This window comes from Bombus terrestris, chromosome 7 (genome assembly GCF_910591885.1).
Source record: "Bombus terrestris chromosome 7, iyBomTerr1.2, whole genome shotgun sequence".
In the NCBI taxonomy this organism is placed as follows: Eukaryota; Metazoa; Arthropoda; class Insecta; order Hymenoptera; family Apidae; genus Bombus; species Bombus terrestris.
Window position 1 is genome coordinate 1,426,060 of NC_063275.1, and position 18,226 is coordinate 1,444,285.

Below are 18,226 nucleotides of genomic sequence, written 5' to 3' on the forward strand. Positions count from 1 at the left end.
CATAATCTCCGCTCCTGTATCAAAACTAATTTTCCTACGCAGTTACCGGAAGCTAATTCCTCTCTTCTTTTCTCTTCGTTTTTCTTCCTTTCTTTTTTCTTCTTTTTTTTTTGTCAAAGTCACCAAGAAGGAAATTCTATGAAGACAAGAGTCAATCCTATTTTCTCGTTCGATCTTCTCCAATATTAATTACGAAATAATGCGGGCGTAGCTGTATACCAGCACGAGAATGGTAAGGGTTAAGTACCGAGATAGACAAGTCGCGTCTCCACTAGTGGAAACGGGGAACAGGATATGGCCCATTGGCTATGAAACGAGAAAAGATTGGTAAGGTAGAGAAGGGGCAATAATACGAGGTTTCTTGGAAAACGGCCAACGTGTCAGCCGTAATATCATAGTCGTTACGTGGAACATCTCAAACGTACGTCGTGCGAATGAGCATTTTATTCTCTGACAGTGTGCACGTGTGCGCGTACTTCACACAAACAAGTGTCCCGCGAAATTATCATTTTCCCCGTAGCGATCGAATCAAGTCGCGCACCACCATCTTTGATTCCCTCTTCGTGGGTCACCGTCTTGTCCTCTTGCGTAAAAATGCGTCCTATCCTCCGTGTAAGGTAGATATAAACAATATCGTGTCGCCTGAATTTATCTTGTAATTGCTCTCGCCCTGAAAATTTTCATAAAATTACCGTTATCGATATTAACTTCTTCATTTCTTCTAATAAAATTGTAATTTACTTCTTGTAATTTGTTTCTTTTTAATAAGATAAAAATGTAAGACGAAACGTATATCAAGACGATAGAAATGCAACGACATAAATGCAAGTACCGCAAAAATGGAGCGAAAAGAAGATAGAACAAGGAATAGCAGTGCGATCGAAGCATACGAAACCTCGAGAAACGTCGGCATTATCATAATAATGGCTGAAACCATCATCCTTTCCGCGTCTGCTCTCCGACTCCCCAATAGCTCGCTTCTCGAGGCTTCTTTCTTTCCTCGAACGCGCTTAAGGAAGCGGAGTCTAATAGCGGTCGAGTTTTGTACATTTACAAATTTAAAATGATAATTTTGCCGTGGGTGTGGCAAGCCTTCAAGATCATTTGCGCCCTTTCATCTTTTCTCTCTTACTTTCCATCCTCCAGTTACAGTCCAAACCAACCACTTCACAATAGGTCCAAAAGTTCCACGATGGAATATTCTCGCTAGACGTTTGTCAATTGTTCAGAAACAGGTACCTTACCCTATCTCGATTACCATCAACGCGTTATTGCCATCTCACAGCTACTTTTTATAGTTTCTCGTGTAAATAGAAGGAAAATGAAAAAGAGAAATTGAAAAATCGTGTACATTCACGTAACACGTGGAAGTGTCTGGATATTATAGCTGGTATTAGTAATGCACTATTAATTTGAAATGTTATTGAGAACAATTTTTTTAAGTATGATGCGAATAATTTTATGCTTACCAATAATTCCCAATCGGTGTCATTTACAAGTACCAAAATTCCTGGTCGCCTATGAACATAAAATAGTGCATAAAATAAACGTGTCATGTACCATACTATTTGTATATATCTAGGACGCAAAAATGTTTACATGTATGAATGAATGAGCTATCTCTGTAGTTGTAACTCCATTAATGTGAACTATGCTGCCCTCTCGATTAAAACCGGGAAACTCGTAAGGTGCCATGTTGATCTTATATATCATAGAATTGGCAAGTACGAATTAATACAATAATAACGTATTGTGTTTGTAGTAAGAAGTACGAGGTACAACACGCGTGCCGGAGTATCAATTGGTGAAACATTTTAAACGATTATTTGAAATTGTTCTACCGTTAACGTAAAAATATGATATGATTTAATAACTTACACGGTGTCTCCTTGCATAAAAAGTTCCAGTCGTTCTTTTAGAAGGTTATCTTTTATCCAGAAAAGTAACTTTTGTATAGTCCCTATAAAATTTCACATCACGAATTAATATTTTACACTGGGAGAAATTTTATAGGACTTACATTCGTTTCCAGGTAAGTTCACAGAATGCTTTTTCTTTTTGTCGAAAAGTAATTCTGCCCCACCTCTGAAATTATTTAATAATTCGATATACATACATGTATATTGTTACAATCGCAAGAAAAGTTAGGTTAAGTATCGATTCGATATTACCCGAATTCAATGGTCACGGGAATACTGCTACTTTCGATAGACATGTTTTTTTTATTTTTCGTAAAATTATGCCGCCTTACAGTATTATTAGTTATTATTATATAGTTACAAGCAAAATATCGTTCACTGCGCATAGAAACAACATAAACGACATTACAACTTCGTTCCACGTTCCTTCTATTCAACTGATCAGTAGTGTATGCATGTTGCAAAATAGAAATTTCCGAATTCAAGATTTAATTTAAAAAAGAGTTATACATTGTAATAATTCCATCTCTTCATCGATATTTTATAATTTGCAAAAGTTTGTCTACAAATCTTCGCAATTGTTAATCTTATAATATTATATATCGGGAAATCGAAAGAAACAATCATTCTATTGATATAAAAATATTTGCTTGTTATGAATATGTATATTAATATCAGTAATATCAATAACAAGTATTCACAAGAAATAAAATTTATGCCAAACGTAATATAAAAGGCAGAATGTAGAGCAGGTGCCTCTTAAATGCAATACAAAGTACACTCCTGTGTATTCGTGGGTCATTAGCCTTAATAATTATGAGTTTAATTGCGTGGTGAAGGTTGTGTTATACATGATTAACACCAATTGATATAGAAATAAAGTTTGTTAGTTGAAAATAATATTTAAAAACGTAATTATTGTTAAACGAATATGGAATAAATGGTGTGCATTTGATAAAAATGTAGACTGTACAGATGGACTGAAGTGCAGGTGCGATCAGCGGCAGCTGTAATGGCGGTCGTCGGAAAAGTGCAATCGTAGGCGTTAAATATCTAAAAAACAAAGTGGCGCAAATCGAATACCCGTTCGCATTATTTTAAACTTTTTATCCTTGTATAATTTTATATAATTGTAATACGTTTTCTGCGTTTAGTATCAACTTGCACAATGTCGCAAAGAAATGAACATACTTCGGATGAAACGGAGTCAGAAATGCATGCGAAAAATCACAATAAAGAACAATCGAAATGTGAAACAAGCATGTTAAACAATGAAACAGAACAACCTATGTTGGAGGATGAAGAAATGCCAACTTATATCAGTGTGTCTACTCCATCGAAGCGTGAAGATTCAGATATCAGTAATACAAAACAAGTGGACAGAATACCAATAGAGGAAGACCACAGTCGAAGTCCTTATCCTAGTGATGATCAAGGAGGAGGCAGTATCTATGTACTGTCTTCTGGTGAAGAGAGTACTCATCCATACAATGATGAAGAGAGTAATCATCCATACAACGATGAAGAGGAAGATGAATATGCAGATAGTGAAGGTAAGTAAATAATAAAACCTCATTTCTACATTGCAATGTATATACATGTATGTATGCAGATATGGATGAAATGGATCTTGAAAATGATCGTGAAAATGCAATGATAGATGAGGAGGAAGAAGATGATGATGATGATGATGACGAAGGAAACCTTTTGAGACTACATAATGACGACGACGAAGATATTGAGACAGAATATGATCTGGAATGCTTTGATAGAGTATCTGATGATTTTGTCTTAAACAAAAGATTAAAGCAACATCATAAAGAGAGGAGTTTATCATTACAAGATTTAAGCATTTCAAAAAACAATGTTCATTCGTCACATAATAAAAAAAGACATAGCATGAACATTTTCAGACATAATTATTTAGGTATGCAGCAAAATCCAATGCCATATCCTATTGCACAAAAAAAGCAAATGATGTCAGTTAAATATCAACATGTGGAAAGTAAAGTGAAACAGTACATAAAAGGTATAAAAGAACAAACTAGAAGATCTATGGAAAAGCGTATTAAAGAGCAAGAATTTATAATGAATAAAAATCATGCAAGTAATGAAAGTAAGAAATATGTTTATCGAATTATATTTGAATTGAAATATTCATATTAGGAAAATATATTCGATGTCTATTATAGTTGTTATGATCTGAAATGTCTTTACATAATTCAATAAAGTACTGGGCTGCATTATGGTATTTAGACAAACAAACACTAGAGAATATGATTCACCATGAAAGCTTATAAGCATAAAAGTCCGACAAGACTGGTCATGGCTACTGCACACATCCCATTCAAAAAATATAGATTAAAATGTGTAGACCCGGTACAAACTCAAACTAATCTAATCACCATGAAGCACTATAACATGTACGATAGACGATTGTTTGTCACAACGAATGTACCCATCAATCGTGTGCGGCACGATCTTTCTTGAATTTTGGCGGCGATATTATCTATATTTTCTGAATGGAGCATTTTCGGAAGATGTGGCCATCCTTGTTGGACTCTGCCACTCATAAGCTTTCCAATAATATGCCATACTCTCCAGTGAGCATTGGCCTAAATGCTATAACACAGTCAAATATTGTTTGTGACATTCTTGTATGTGAATGAATAACCAAGTTTTAAGGCAAATACGTAATTAATGTAAACTATAACTTTTACTTTTTGCTTATAGACAATGACACTGAGCAATTGAAAGCAAGAGTTAATAAAACCATAAAAGATTATGCTGAGAAAGCTATTCAAAATTTACAACGTGATGAAGCTGAAAACGATAATTTAATATACAATACAGCACAAATATTGGAAAATGGAGAAAATAATAAAACCTCTAACAGAATTATTGAAAATGATTATAAACATATTCGAAAGGACACTGAATACAATGATATACCAAATGAGAAACGAGTGCAGAATTCCGATGATAAATTAGAAAAACGAAATGGTTCAGTAGATGTCAATATCCGTCATATCGAATATCAAAATGCTTTAGATAGAAATATGAGATTCGGTAGCATAAATCAACCTTCTCTAATTAATGGACATCAGACAACGCCCACATTTATTAATTTACGTACGTTAAGCTATGAAGAATACATGCATAGTGCCTCTAATATGGAACAGAGAGAAGAATTATCTGAAGAAAGACAAGAAAAAATGAACGAAACAGAAATATATAATGAAGCAGAAATGATTAGTTCACGAGAAATTGATAACAATATTAACTGTCCTTTAAAAATTGCAAACGTTAAAAGTATCCGCATAATAGAAGATGAACCAGAAAACTTAAATTTTACAAAAATTAATACAGCTGATAGAATAAATGCAGAGAACACTGAAATAATAGAGTTGAAAACTCAACTCAATGAGAAAGACGCACAGTTTATTAATTTACGAGATGCCTACCAAAAAGTATTGGCAGAAAATATAAAAATGAAACAAGAATTGGATAATCTAAAAAAATCTTTAGCAAAATATGAGGATCAGAATAAAACATGTGAAATGAAAACTGCATCTGTACAAACTGAAATAGTTTCAGAATCTACTTCTAATCAAGATACTGTAACTTCAGGAGAAACAAACAATAAAATATCCACTAGTAGTGTTGCATCTACAGCAAGTTCTACTGATCAATGGGCAGATAGTGCTTATAGCCCAGCTATATCCATTAAGCTCCCTGATTTGACACCAATTCTTAATTCTGATGATAGCATTATACTCACTGATGGGACTACTCCAAGAAAAATAGCACATCCATTATCTCGAACATTTATTACTTCATCTCGAATTTTGCAAACACTTTCAAATATAACCCAAGGGAAGACAAAAGTTGAAAGTCCTTTAGTAAGAAATATCAAGAAACGATTAAATGAAAATTCCACAGATCAGATATCAAATATAGAATGTAATTCTCCAATCCATGCATCAAGTTCCAAAAAAAGAAAAGCTACAGAAATGCTTGATACATCTACTTCTGTTCAACCTTTCAAAATACCTCATACAACTGTAGAATCTGAGAGAAAAAATAGTACTGATACGATTGATGTAGAATTTAAATATTCTGAGGAACATGCAATGTCAAAATCAGAACAAATAGAAGATACATCGGTCAATAAAGATATTAATGGTTCTACATCTGCAGAAAATAAGATAGAACAGACAGATGATCATGAGGACAGTGTAAAATGTTTCATATACAGGGAAGATGAAAATAGCAAAAATAGAAGTTTCTTAATTCAGGCAGAAGAACCTATAAAAGATGGATTAGATAAAGAAAAAAATCGCATTCAAGAATGTGGTCCATATTTATTGGGTAATCTTGAAGTAAGAATGTCTGAAATAAATGGAACGATTAGTGTTTGGGGTAAAGAAGTAGATCATGGATCTACAAGCGATAACGAAGATGATATGGAAGTCTGTGTAAAATCAACTGAACAGAGGATGTGTCAGACTTGGCAGAATACATCACAAACGAGATTTAATGGAAGTCCGCTTGTGTGTTCAACTAATAAAAAGCAGAAAGTTCCAAACAAATTCAGTAGGTCCAATATTCCTCAATGTTGTCATTCTTTATCATTAAATTCAATAAAGGCATCATCATCAATAGAAGATGTAAGTGACAAAAGACATACGAGTAATTCTCTCAGCCCAAATATTTGTGTTCCTTCTTGTGAAAACTGTAATTCTTCAAAATATCATCAAGAGTGGCCAACATGTAAAGATACATCGAGTTCACAAGAAAAATTACATTCCTGTTGTACACATCATATTGAAGTCACAGATAAAGGATGTAGTTGTGGTTTATATCATGAGACACAAAAGCATGATGTTAGTCTTAAGCATTGTAAAGATAAGTTTCACAGTAATGGAATTCGGAGGGATTCATATAAAAATACATTTACCCCAGATTCGAAAAATCATTTACACGAAAACTGTATGGACGCCACTACCGAAATGAGCAAAGTAACTTGCAAATATCATGCATGTCGATGTTCACTTCAAAATGTAGTGGATAACAGTCCAGGCTCGAAATACTGTAATCCTGTTAGAAATATTTCGTATACATGTAAATCATCTTTGGATAATATAAATATTCACGAGCATTCTGACAAACATATATGTAATCACAGCCCTTCACATGATGATGATGAAGAGGCTCTAATTCCAATTAAACGATCTAATGAAACGCCTGAAGTAAGATAATAAAAGCATAAATACAATCGTAACAAATTTATCAAGAACTTTATGTTCATGTAACGTTTTTTCTTTATGTACAGACGAGACAACGAAGATTAAGTGGTAAAAGAGTAAGAGGAATTCTTATGGATCTTTTAAAGGGATGCGGAGATTGCCGTAATAATAGTACTGTTAGTTTAAGTAAAAGTGGATTTCGAAAAGGAACACCTTCTATGGCAAATGGTCCTCCACAAATTAAGATCTCTTCTCCTACATTCGGGCCTACATGTTCCACTTCTACGCAATGTAATGACAGGTAACTATATTGTACACTATCATAAAAACATGATATATACATGGAATACGTTATTACTTTTACTTACAGGTGTTGCCATGCATATGCACGTAGAATTGAATCTCAACTTGAAGAATTTCGATTGGAAATGGAAAGAGTAAGATCGCGTTCGGACGCAATCCTAGATATGCTCAATATGCTTCATTCTGTGGATATGAACTAATGAAACTTATATAATACTAAATAAGTGCTTTTTCCTTGTACAGATCACTATTTTAATTTCTTTAAATCGATTTGCACTGTCATCAAAAATTCTTATTTACCTCTTCTACTTCATTGCATATAAGGGTTACGTGAACAATTTATTACAATAAAATACATAAATAAAAAACTGCTACATTGTAACAGATGTCATTCATACTATGATGATTCAATTTTTGCGACATTGATTGATGTAACAAGTGAATTTCATCAGTCTTAAATTGTATAAATTTTTACTATTTTATAATATATTTACGAATACAAACTAGACAATTTTTTTACGTTCTAGAAATGAAAACAGATACTTCACATGTAATTTAAACAAGTCAGTGCGACGACTTTCAGTTCTATATCAATAAAATATTGATATAGATAATATATTAATTTCCTATTAATAATTGCAGTCGCAGGAATCGAATCCTGTCCCAGCCTCTCCGGGCAAAACACCGGGCGGCATCTCTCCTTGTCCCTTAAAGATATTAGTGTAAGATGTTTTCAAATAATTTACGTGACCTTGTAGTGATCTTATCCGACCTTGAGCTTGCTCAAACGCCTCGTTTAAGTTGTTTATCTGACCCTGCATTTTCTGTCTAATCTAAAAGGAATAAAGCAATAGACAAGTTAAATTAATGTCTAGAAAGGAATGTCAGCTTTTTGAACGATGAATTACTTCATCTCTATCTTTCTGTGCAGCTCTTGCGGTAGCTCTGCACTGAGCTAATTGTCGTTCCATTTCCGCAATTTGACTTTGCATCGATCTCCTTACAGTTTCACATCTTTCTTTCGTTCTTGCTACTTGTCTCGCAGAATCTTCTCGAATCTTTAATATTCATTAGAATTACTATACATTTTCCAATGAAATATACAATAATATAATAATATAATATAATAAATAATAATACCTGTTCAAGCATTGCTGTCAACTGTGTAACCTCGTGCATTTTTTCATCGATGCGTTTCTGCAATTGTGCTTCGTGCTCTTCAAATCTTGCAAGCGTATTTTTCATACGTTCATTCTCATGACGTAGTTCAGTATTTCTCCTTTCTAATTCATCGAATCGTCCCGAACCGTGACCTCTTTCATCCTAAATACATATATTGTTTATAAACGTACACATTTTTACAAGACCAGAACTGGTAGAAAAATGTGAAAACATTAACCTGCAGTGCTTGATATTCGCTACGCAAAACGTCCAATTGATTTTGCAATGTTTGAATTTTATCTTTGCAACCTATAACTTCCCGTGAAAGATCCTCGCAGTTGCGTTCTGCAACCAAACGCATCTGTTGCGCTTCCTGTAGTTTCACTTGCGTTTGTTTTAGAATCTCCGGCAACGGCGCAAGTTCTGCGAGTTTCTCTTGGAACTGATTCTACTCGAAAGATAGTAAAATGTATCAAGATAATCATGTACACGTAAATATTTACGTACTTTCACTCTTCCTATTTCTAGGGTGACATTTTCATTCATCCGTGCGTTATCCATTTCCATTAGATCAAGCTGTCGCCGTTGTTCTTCCACTTGTTGTTGTGCCTATTTTTACACAGCTACTTTTATACTTACCTATAACAACGTTTTTAAAGGAAATATCGTAAAAAAGAACCTGTAAATATTTGTTTCGATAATCCTCCAACTGAGCAGCTTGATCTTGAATCAAGGATCGTAATTCTTCAAGTTCATCTTGAGCTTCTCGGAAACGTTGCTTGAAGACGATCAAAGTTTGCTCTTGCTCAACCATCTGTTCCTTAAAACCTAGTTTTAAATTAATTATATTGTTATAATATAAAATATTGAAATTGAAAAGCATTCCAAATAATCACCTTCGTATTTTTCTTTCTCAGCTTCCATTGTCTTCAATCGTTCTTGAGTGTCTACAAGTTTGATTTCCAACTTTTCTTTCTCTTCGATAGATTCGCGCGTTTGTTGTTTCAACTTGTCAGCATCTGTTCTTAAACACGAAACCTCGCATAATTTGTTTTTGTAATCATCTTGTAGACGTGCATATTGTTCGCGTAGGTCACGTAACTGTTGCTGAGGACACGTGCTAGCGCCCTTTTTTTAAATAGCTGCTTTAGTTCATGTTAAATCTTTTTCTGAAGTTCAATCTTACCATAGGAGCGTTTATGCAAGGACCAGTACAGGTTGCAGAAGGAGCAGGTGGTATCTACGTACGACGAAAAACGATCTTATATGTTATGTAATATATCACACTTAATAAAAATAAAATATCTGAAACTTTTCGAAAAATATATTTATTCCGTGGAAAATTATTTATGACATTTTAACAATTTTATCGGCATGCGACATTTTATCTTTGAACGTTTACCAATCTTTACAATCAAGTTAATCGAGATATTGAATAGATACCTTAGGAAGAGGTATAGAAGGCGATTGTGTAATTGGAGCCGAACACGGTACGTAAGGAGTCGCGCTTGGTGGCTGCTGCATGCCCAAAGGTGGAGGAGGACAACAACCGCAAGGTGCACAAGGGCCAGTACACTTCAGCAACTTGCGTTGTTGTTCCAATTGTTGACGTTCTCGTTGAACATTAGCAAGCTCTATTTGCATATTACGTACTTCGCATTCCATTGTACCCAATTGTTGTTCCTATAAAATATACAAATAAATAAACATAGAAATTAGACCAAACTTGCAGCATATTTCGAAGATGTACTAGCTGTTTGGTACTGTTCCCATAGGCCGCAAGTTTGTTTTCTATTTCTGCGGGGCAAGATCCTCTTGGAGGAGGTGGTGGTCCTGTACACAGTGTTTTAACCGCGGCAGGACTTCGACAACACATATCGATTTGCGAAGAAGAATCACTTGTAATACAAGCTCCTGTTATTGACGCACCACCCGCGAGTCTCGGCGAATCTAAAATAATAATATTTATTAGGTTATCTCATAAGTTCGTGGCGACCTTTGTGTATACATCTCATATTTTAAAGAAAAACAAGAGAACTTTTATCGAGACGGAATAATGAAAAATGGGAAGAAGTTGTACAACGAGAGGGGGATTACATTTTTTCATGAAACTGAAAGGTAAACAATATAAACAATCTTAACATATATAACCGCTCGAAAAACGGCACGAACTTATGGGATGACCTAATATTAATTTTCAATACACAAAGTGTAAGTACTTTCTTTTATTATAATAGACATAGCTCACCTCCGCTAGGTAAATACGTATGATTCGGCCTCACTGAAACACATGTTAAATTTCATTTTTAATATTAAATTAAAAAAAAATTATACAAAAGAAAATCTTAAAAACTTTGTCGTTGGAGTACAAACCGCATACAGTATTTGCGATTGGTGACAAAGTATCGGCGTTTTGAGGTTGAAGACAACACTTGCACCGACAATAATCGTCGTCTTGCTGTAACGTAGTGGTGTACGAAATCGAACGTAGAGGAGACGGACTTGACACTTCGGACGAAATTCCACCTGGGCAACAAGGGGTATAACAACAAGGACTAGTGATTCGCTGATTCAAGCAAGCTAATTGACGTGTCAATTCCACATTTTCCTTCACAACTATTCTCATTTCAGCCTGCAACCCGCATACCTTCCTCTGAAGACTTTCAACGGCGGTATCCTTTTCTAGCAATGCTTCTTCCAATTTGTATCTAACACGTCAGTAAGTTAATTTTTGTAACAAAGACAAGATCACATGGTGTATGTCAATATGCTTCTATTAGCGACAATCTATGCAATCGTCGTTAAGGAGACTGATTAGTTTTCACATTTTTTTATCGATTTTCTATTTTTTTTTTTTTTTTTTTATGTCGAGAAACGACAGATAATTTATGAAATTCATAGCTGTGTAAAATGAAGTTGTTTCATAGAACTTACTTGCCACCTTCAAGCTGTGCATTTTCCAATACCAATTTTTCCTGCATAGTTAACGATTCTGTTAACTTTCCAGTTAAATTTTGAAGACATCTATCTTTTCCTTTCTTTTTACTATCTGCCACAACAATCTTTGGAATTTCATCCTCCGTAGTTCCGCAAACAATCACTCTTGGAAGCCTAGTTAAACAACAATACAAATTTTAAAAATGCATTCTAAAGAAAATAAATGATATAACATACCTATCTTCTGGATATTCTATTTGAGGTAAGTCGAAGCGTTCTCTAAGCTTTTCTATCTCTATGTCTGTCTTTTCGTCTACCATATCTATTTTCTCCTTTGCTATTTCAAGTTCTTCTTCTTCGGTAATGATCTAGAAATTATTTTTCCTATAAACTTCACCGCGCTACTTGCTTCGATGATCGATAAAGAATACTTACGGCGGTGGGTCTCATAATGGGTTGCATATTGAACATCCTAGCAAAAGTAGTACTCGAGATATCAGACACACCTAGTACTCGTTGTATTTTCCGCGTTATCTGCTCAAATTCTGCCAGTTTCTTCATCACTTCGTCCTGCTTCTCATGTATTATTAACGTATCTTCATCGGTTAAATCTTTCTTCTATAATACAAAGCAATCCTTTTTAAATCTCGATGTTCGATGTTTCGAATTTCAAATTTCATTAGCTTATTATTTCCAGAACTATTACAGTTGTAAGTGCAGCTATTTCTTCCTTTAGCTGATCAATTTCTCTTGCAAGAACGACGCAACGTTCATCCGCCTTCTTCATTTCCAACAGTACAACGCTATCAGTCAACGGAGATGAACTCAATATCGATTCATGTCGTCCACCAGGTTTAATTGGCACACCTAAACAATGCATAAATTGATTATACTTTATACATTTTTTTATTATCTTATTGCATTTTTTCTACTGTTTTCTTGAATTTACGATATCATACCTTCACCGAGACCGGGAGGAAGCGGATACGGTGGAGGCAGTTCTTCCGTATTAATTCTTGATACCGGTCTTGATACCGATTTTGCTACAGATTCTGTTCCTTCTTCCTCTTCCTTTTGTGGTTCTTCTTCTTCTATTGGTTCTTCTTCTTCTTTTGATTCTTCCGCTTCATCTTGAAGGGCTTCGTCAACGTTTTCTTCTTCGGCCATGCTTCATAATTGAATAAATTTATTATCAGATAATTCAACGTTAACAAAATGTTCTCGAGAACTAAATAATTTTATACTTTTTCTGTGGATCGCTTCCTGCTTGATCCGAATTTTCGATTTCTTCTAATTGTGGTTCAAAATTTGATTTTTGTTTAATCTCCTCCGATTTATCGTTATAATCATCGATTTCATAAGTCTATCCAAATTATTTTAGATTAGCTTACAACAATCTATCCATTTCCATTTTCAAATACTAGTGAATATATTAAGGAGTTACTTATTAACTGTTGCATAATTTGAATACAAATAATACCAAAATCACACCCGGTCAAGAATGTGTGGTTCAAGATCCACTTGTTGCAGAAATAAAGATTCTACGAGGGTTTTAGAATGCTTGGAATTTCTTGATTTAAAAGGTAGCACATGACCCTCTTGATGACACTCGATTGCTAAAGAGCATATGTCCGGTAAATTTAGAGGCTTTTTTAGATCGAACAAAGATTCCAACGAGCTGAACGTATCTCTCTTCAATGAAGACTCCCTGTATTCTGCGCTTTTTTTCTGTAATTTTGAGATACCTCTTTTCAAACGTTTCAAGTCATGAAAACTTTTGGTTTTAACAGGACAATTATCGAGCTCGCGAGCACGAGGAGGTATCTGTGAATTCCTTGGAGAACAAGATGTATTCCACGTACACGGTCTCCGCTTCTAAATTAATTAAATCGTATTTTTAAATATTTGTCTATTTTTGAAATGTAATTAAATTTATCTAATATTTTGTTTTTATTAAATACATTCTATGTGAAAAGATGATTCTTCAATGTTAAAGAAAGTTGCAAGTATATGCATTAAAAATTTAACCAATATTTTACCTTCATTATTTTACCTTCGATACAACACCGTTGCTTCGCTGAAGAACACAAGGTCTTTACACAGCTATAGTAGATTCAAGAACAATGATCCCTTTCCTCTCGTTTATTCACCGAAGAAACGGTATCGCCATCAAATCACGTCGAACGATTTCTCCAGTTTTGTGTCGAAATTATCTTTTTTTTGTTTAATTTTTATAGATCTCGAAACTGAAATACATGGTATATTAATGTAACAATCGATGGATAAATTTGTTAAATTGTAAGAGAAAGTAAAATAAAACTCAAAATATGACACTTACTCGGAAAAACCTTCAATTTCTTCAAATACGAATATGAAGCATACGTCTTTTATTTTTATGTTACACAGCTACATATTTAAACTTATCAACTGTATCCAAGGTATACCTAACTATGTACTTGTAAAAAAGATATGTATAAAAAATCAGAATTGTTCTAAATTTATAATAGTAACAAATAATATAAAATAAAAACATTAATTAAACATTAATGTTAAAAAAAAAAAAAATTTCTTCAAATTAAAGATATCGGAAAAATTGCCAACGCTATGGATATAAATGGAAAATACAAAGTTTTTTATTTATTGTATATTAAAGTATTTGTAATAACTAATGTAATGAAGGAATTGAATAGTGATTACTCCTGAGATAAATGTAAATAACATTTGTAAATAACATGATTTTATTGATATAAAAACAATACATTACACGGTCTTACAAAAATTGAGATGACATCTTTCACGATTAAGTGAAAACGTTTACGAAGCAATAATGTTAGATTAAGACATTAATTATTAGAAAAAAAGCATTTATTGCTTGACATTGTAAGTAATATGATTTTAGAATCGTTTAGTATGTTTGATTCTTATAGTAATATATTCATTCAAGAAAGGTCACAAAATTTCTGTTGTATACAAACAAACTTATTGCCATATTTGATTTATTATGTTTCTTGCGAAAAATATATATACATTCTTATTTTTGAAAAATTCTAGTCACTTATAGTACTTAATAAGCACTTATAATACTTACCTATAGATAGATTGTTTTTGACTGTTTTGATTAAATGGAGGTTATGGATTACGGTAAGTATTAACAGCATGTCAAATAAACAACGCTTAACAGGATAAGTTGTATCAAATAAAATCATGTACATGTGTGATTGAACATAAAAATAATTAAAATATTTTTATATTTTCTATGCTATAAAGAATATAAACCTTATTAGACACTTTTTATGTTATGAATTAAAGAATAAAGGAATTTATATATACAAAAGTACAATTATTTATTCTAATTTTGATAAAATATTACAGCAGAAGGAGAAGAAGCACAAATGGAATATGTAGTAGAAAATCAATCTGAAGAATCCGATAATGATAATGCTGACGATTTAGAAATCCAAGCTCAAACAGAAGATACAAGTAAGTTCATTTTAAATTTCATGTATGTTATATTAAATATATAAATATCACATTATTTAGAAAATAATATTGCATGTAATATTTTAGAAGACAATGATGAAAATGAAACAAAAGCAAAAAAGGCAAAAGAAACAACTTTAGATGAATCTGATATTGATTCTGACCAGTCTTGTCCAATATGCATGGATTTATGGACTAGTTCTGGGGATCATCGTTTGTGTTGTTTACGATGTGGACATTTGTTTGGATATAATTGCATTTTAAGATGGTTACAAACTTCTTGCACTAGTGGCAACCGTCGTTGTCCACAATGTAATAGGAGAGCTGCTGTGAAAGATATCAGAATGTTGTATGCCAAAAAGTTAACGTCTATAGATACCAGTGAATTGGATAAATTAAAAGAACAATTAAATAATGTTAGTTCTGAAAAAAATCGTATAGAAATGGAACTTTCAAAATATACTTTAAGACAAAAGTTATTTGAACAGCAAATTGCTAGTATGAAGAATAGGATCTCTGAACTAGAAAGTCAGCAATCAGAAATAAATGTTCATTCTTGCCAGGAGATTTCTAAGCATATGATTAAAAAGTTCCATTTAGATCGATCTATAGAGATATGTAAGGACGGCGGTTGCCGTGTATTAGACTACAACCCATGGTTTGGATTCCTAGTTGTATCTCAGAAGTCAACTAATATGTTATTTTCGGGTTATGGTATTAAAAAAATTGACTCGGATAAATTTCAACCACGTCAATTTATTCTTTTACATAATCAAGTTATAAGAGATATTACATTTAATACAACTCAACAGTCATTGCTGCTTAGTGTTGGTTTTGATAAATGTGCAAAATTAATGGATATTCAAAATCACATTATTTTGCATACTTATCAAACAGGATCTCCATTGTGGAGCTGCTGTTGGTCAGGCAATAATTCAAATGTGTTTTTTGCGGGTGCACAAAATGGATCTATAACACAATTTGATATTAGACAAACTTCTGGTGCTGTTGAAACTTTAGACAATACAGGCGACAGATCACCAGTAGTTTCTCTAGCAACAGTGCCATCTAATCCGGGTAGCGGTATTAGTCGAGGTGGATTCATAGCATGCCATTTGAGTACATGCTATGCTTATGAGCAAAAAGACTCAAAATATTTACCTAAACAAATATTCCTTGAAGGTCCGTTTATATCTGTGTGTTATGATCAAAAGAATAATCATACTTTAATATCTTCCCGACCAAATGCTAGACAGCCTCATGCACGACACATAGTATGTACTATAGAAAAAGACAGTGAGGAATCAACAATTTGTAATATAGTACATACGTTCCATGCTGGTAATTCTCAACAGTTATTGTCTCGACCATGTTACTTAAATATTGAAAATGATACATTAGTTGCTGCATACCAAGAATCTAGTACCAGTATATCATTATGGAGTGTATCTACTGGAAAACAAGTAAATAGTCTTCCTGTTTCTGATCCTGTAGTGGATATATGTGCAGTTGACGTTAGTAATAATTTATATTTGGCAACACTCTCTTCAAAAAAAGTTAGAATTTATAATCATGGATAACTATCATTACTATGGAAGTAAATAAAAATATCTCATATTTTTTCTATACACATCATACATTTATAATGTAATAGGTACATGATATAACTAATAATATTGTATTTGCTTCTACATTAAATTTAAACAACATTATTTTATATAAAATTATGTGTTGTCAAAAAAAAGTAATGATACAAAATCTAAACTCGTAAATATGAAACATAAATTTTCTTATTAACGACAATGCAAAAATTTCCATATACATAACTTGAATTATCAAAAAATACTAAAAGGAAATTTTTATGTTACCATTTCCCATTTAAAGATACACATGTTTATCGCTGTGCATATATACAATGAATATTTGTTATATAAATATTTTTCTATCACTCTAAAAACTGTTTCAGTAGTTTTCCTATTCTATTTCAAAACAGGATAATAATATTAGAGATAATTATATATTTATATACTATTAGATAATATAATTAATAATAATATAAAAAATTTATTGAACTCAATAGATAATCAAGATATTAAAATAAGGAAATTTTTGTACAAGTATCCCTATTATTTTTATTGAAAAATGTTATTTATTGATATTTTTGAAGCATTAAATTACATTTAGTATCTATATAGCTGTTGTAACCAATCATTTTCATAAAGTACCTCATGTGTAATTAATTTTTTATATCTATGATTATAAATCAAACAAACCAAATAGTATAATCTATTAGTACACCTCTAACACAGCCTCTGCATAAATTACTAGAAAATGTGAAAGAAAATTTAAAATTCCTATTTTAGCACTGCCAGGAATACAATATTGTTTAAATATATTAAGAAAAATCTATGTAACTTGTAGAGGATAACACATATAATGCTATACAAATAGTTCTTTTGAACAAGTTTCAAATATATTCTACATAGGCTGCTATCTTATTAGAGATTTAAGAATAATTAGTGTCTTAAATTATTTAACCTGCAATTCTTCACAAACAATATAACTATAAATTTCATTAAATATTTTTAATCTAAAATGGTTTTTGAAATTTCATAAGCTGGAAGTGTCAATGTTATATGGAAGTATCAATGCCATAATTTCTGATAGCTTTTTATTATTAACTTTCAACTTATGTTTATTTAAAAATCAAATTTGCTTTGTACCATTATTCTTAATGATGTAATAAATGCAATTCTTAATATGGAATGTACATCTCCAGCTTCGAGTACAGAAAACTATGCATACGTAAAAAAACATTTATAAACGATAGTAATAGTAAATTATGAATCACTGAAACATAACCCTTTACCAAAAATGTACAGAATTTAAATATCAACAGTATAGCATTTATGTTTATCATTTTTTTTTTTTACAAATCCCTTTTAACGCTAACAGGTTGGTGTCTATTTCAATAATGTACAATCAGATCTAAATAGTAGATAAACCTCTTTGTGGCTTAAAGAAATCTACAAAAATCTAATGATAAAAGTATAAACTAACTGGTTTTCATTTTAAGGTAATAAAGCATACAGAGTAGACATTGATTTATAAAAACAAAACGTAAAGTTTACTAAGTACTATTTCATGCAAACATTTTTTCATTGAAAAGCAAAAAAT

General features: G+C 32.4%; 4 protein-coding genes across 9 annotated transcripts; 2 read left to right on the forward strand and 2 right to left on the reverse strand.

Moving 5' to 3' along the window:
- Window positions 1–426: 426 nt before the first annotated feature.
- On the reverse strand, window positions 427–2,369 carry LOC100645164 (ubiquitin-related modifier 1). Its single transcript, XM_003396363.4, has 5 exons — window positions 2,172–2,369; window positions 2,021–2,085; window positions 1,879–1,960; window positions 1,470–1,518; window positions 427–670 (listed from the first exon to the last, which is right to left on the reverse strand). The coding sequence occupies exons 1-5, from the start codon at window positions 2,303–2,305 to the stop codon at window positions 602–604; spliced, it is 399 nt and encodes a 132-aa protein (XP_003396411.1). The 5' UTR covers window positions 2,306–2,369; the 3' UTR covers window positions 427–601.
- LOC100642756 (kinesin-related protein 4) lies at window positions 1,894–7,853 on the forward strand. Of its 3 annotated transcripts, none has more exons than XM_020863807.2 (6): window positions 1,894–2,032; window positions 3,074–3,472; window positions 3,532–4,035; window positions 4,653–7,171; window positions 7,255–7,469; window positions 7,539–7,853. In XM_020863807.2, the coding sequence occupies exons 2-6, from the start codon at window positions 3,088–3,090 to the stop codon at window positions 7,669–7,671; spliced, it is 3,756 nt and encodes a 1,251-aa protein (XP_020719466.2). In that variant the 5' UTR covers window positions 1,894–2,032; window positions 3,074–3,087; the 3' UTR covers window positions 7,672–7,853. The 3 variants fall into 3 exon arrangements, with proteins under 3 accessions (XP_020719466.2, XP_048263231.1, XP_048263230.1); XM_048407274.1 differs by having other exon boundaries at window positions 3,532–3,948; XM_048407273.1 differs by having other exon boundaries at window positions 3,580–4,035.
- Window positions 7,792–14,935, reverse strand: LOC100646536. 2 transcript variants are annotated; one of them, XM_048407275.1, is made up of 21 exons: window positions 14,658–14,935; window positions 13,609–13,815; window positions 13,061–13,444; window positions 12,814–12,932; window positions 12,529–12,737; window positions 12,276–12,436; window positions 12,005–12,187; window positions 11,807–11,937; window positions 11,567–11,743; window positions 11,006–11,340; window positions 10,881–10,913; window positions 10,383–10,582; window positions 10,076–10,315; window positions 9,819–9,872; window positions 9,529–9,760; window positions 9,312–9,460; window positions 9,140–9,241; window positions 8,871–9,080; window positions 8,612–8,794; window positions 8,380–8,529; window positions 7,792–8,304 (listed from the first exon to the last, which is right to left on the reverse strand). In XM_048407275.1, the coding sequence occupies exons 2-21, from the start codon at window positions 13,612–13,614 to the stop codon at window positions 8,101–8,103; spliced, it is 3,462 nt and encodes a 1,153-aa protein (XP_048263232.1). In that variant the 5' UTR covers window positions 13,615–13,815; window positions 14,658–14,935; the 3' UTR covers window positions 7,792–8,100. The 2 variants fall into 2 exon arrangements, with proteins under 2 accessions (XP_048263232.1, XP_012165049.1); XM_012309659.2 differs by lacking the exon at window positions 14,658–14,935 and adding an exon at window positions 13,908–14,021.
- On the forward strand, window positions 13,926–17,091 carry LOC100645794 (E3 ubiquitin-protein ligase RFWD3). 3 transcript variants are annotated; one of them, XM_020863843.2, is made up of 3 exons: window positions 13,926–14,007; window positions 14,942–15,049; window positions 15,137–17,091. In XM_020863843.2, exons 1-3 carry the CDS (start codon window positions 13,941–13,943, stop codon window positions 16,627–16,629), a joined length of 1,668 nt encoding a protein of 555 aa, XP_020719502.1. In that variant the 5' UTR covers window positions 13,926–13,940; the 3' UTR covers window positions 16,630–17,091. The 3 variants fall into 3 exon arrangements, with proteins under 3 accessions (XP_020719502.1, XP_012165048.1, XP_003396252.1); XM_012309658.3 differs by lacking the exon at window positions 13,926–14,007 and adding an exon at window positions 14,240–14,449; XM_003396204.4 differs by lacking the exon at window positions 13,926–14,007 and adding an exon at window positions 14,492–14,710.
- The last annotated feature ends 1,135 nt before the right edge of the window (window positions 17,092–18,226 follow it).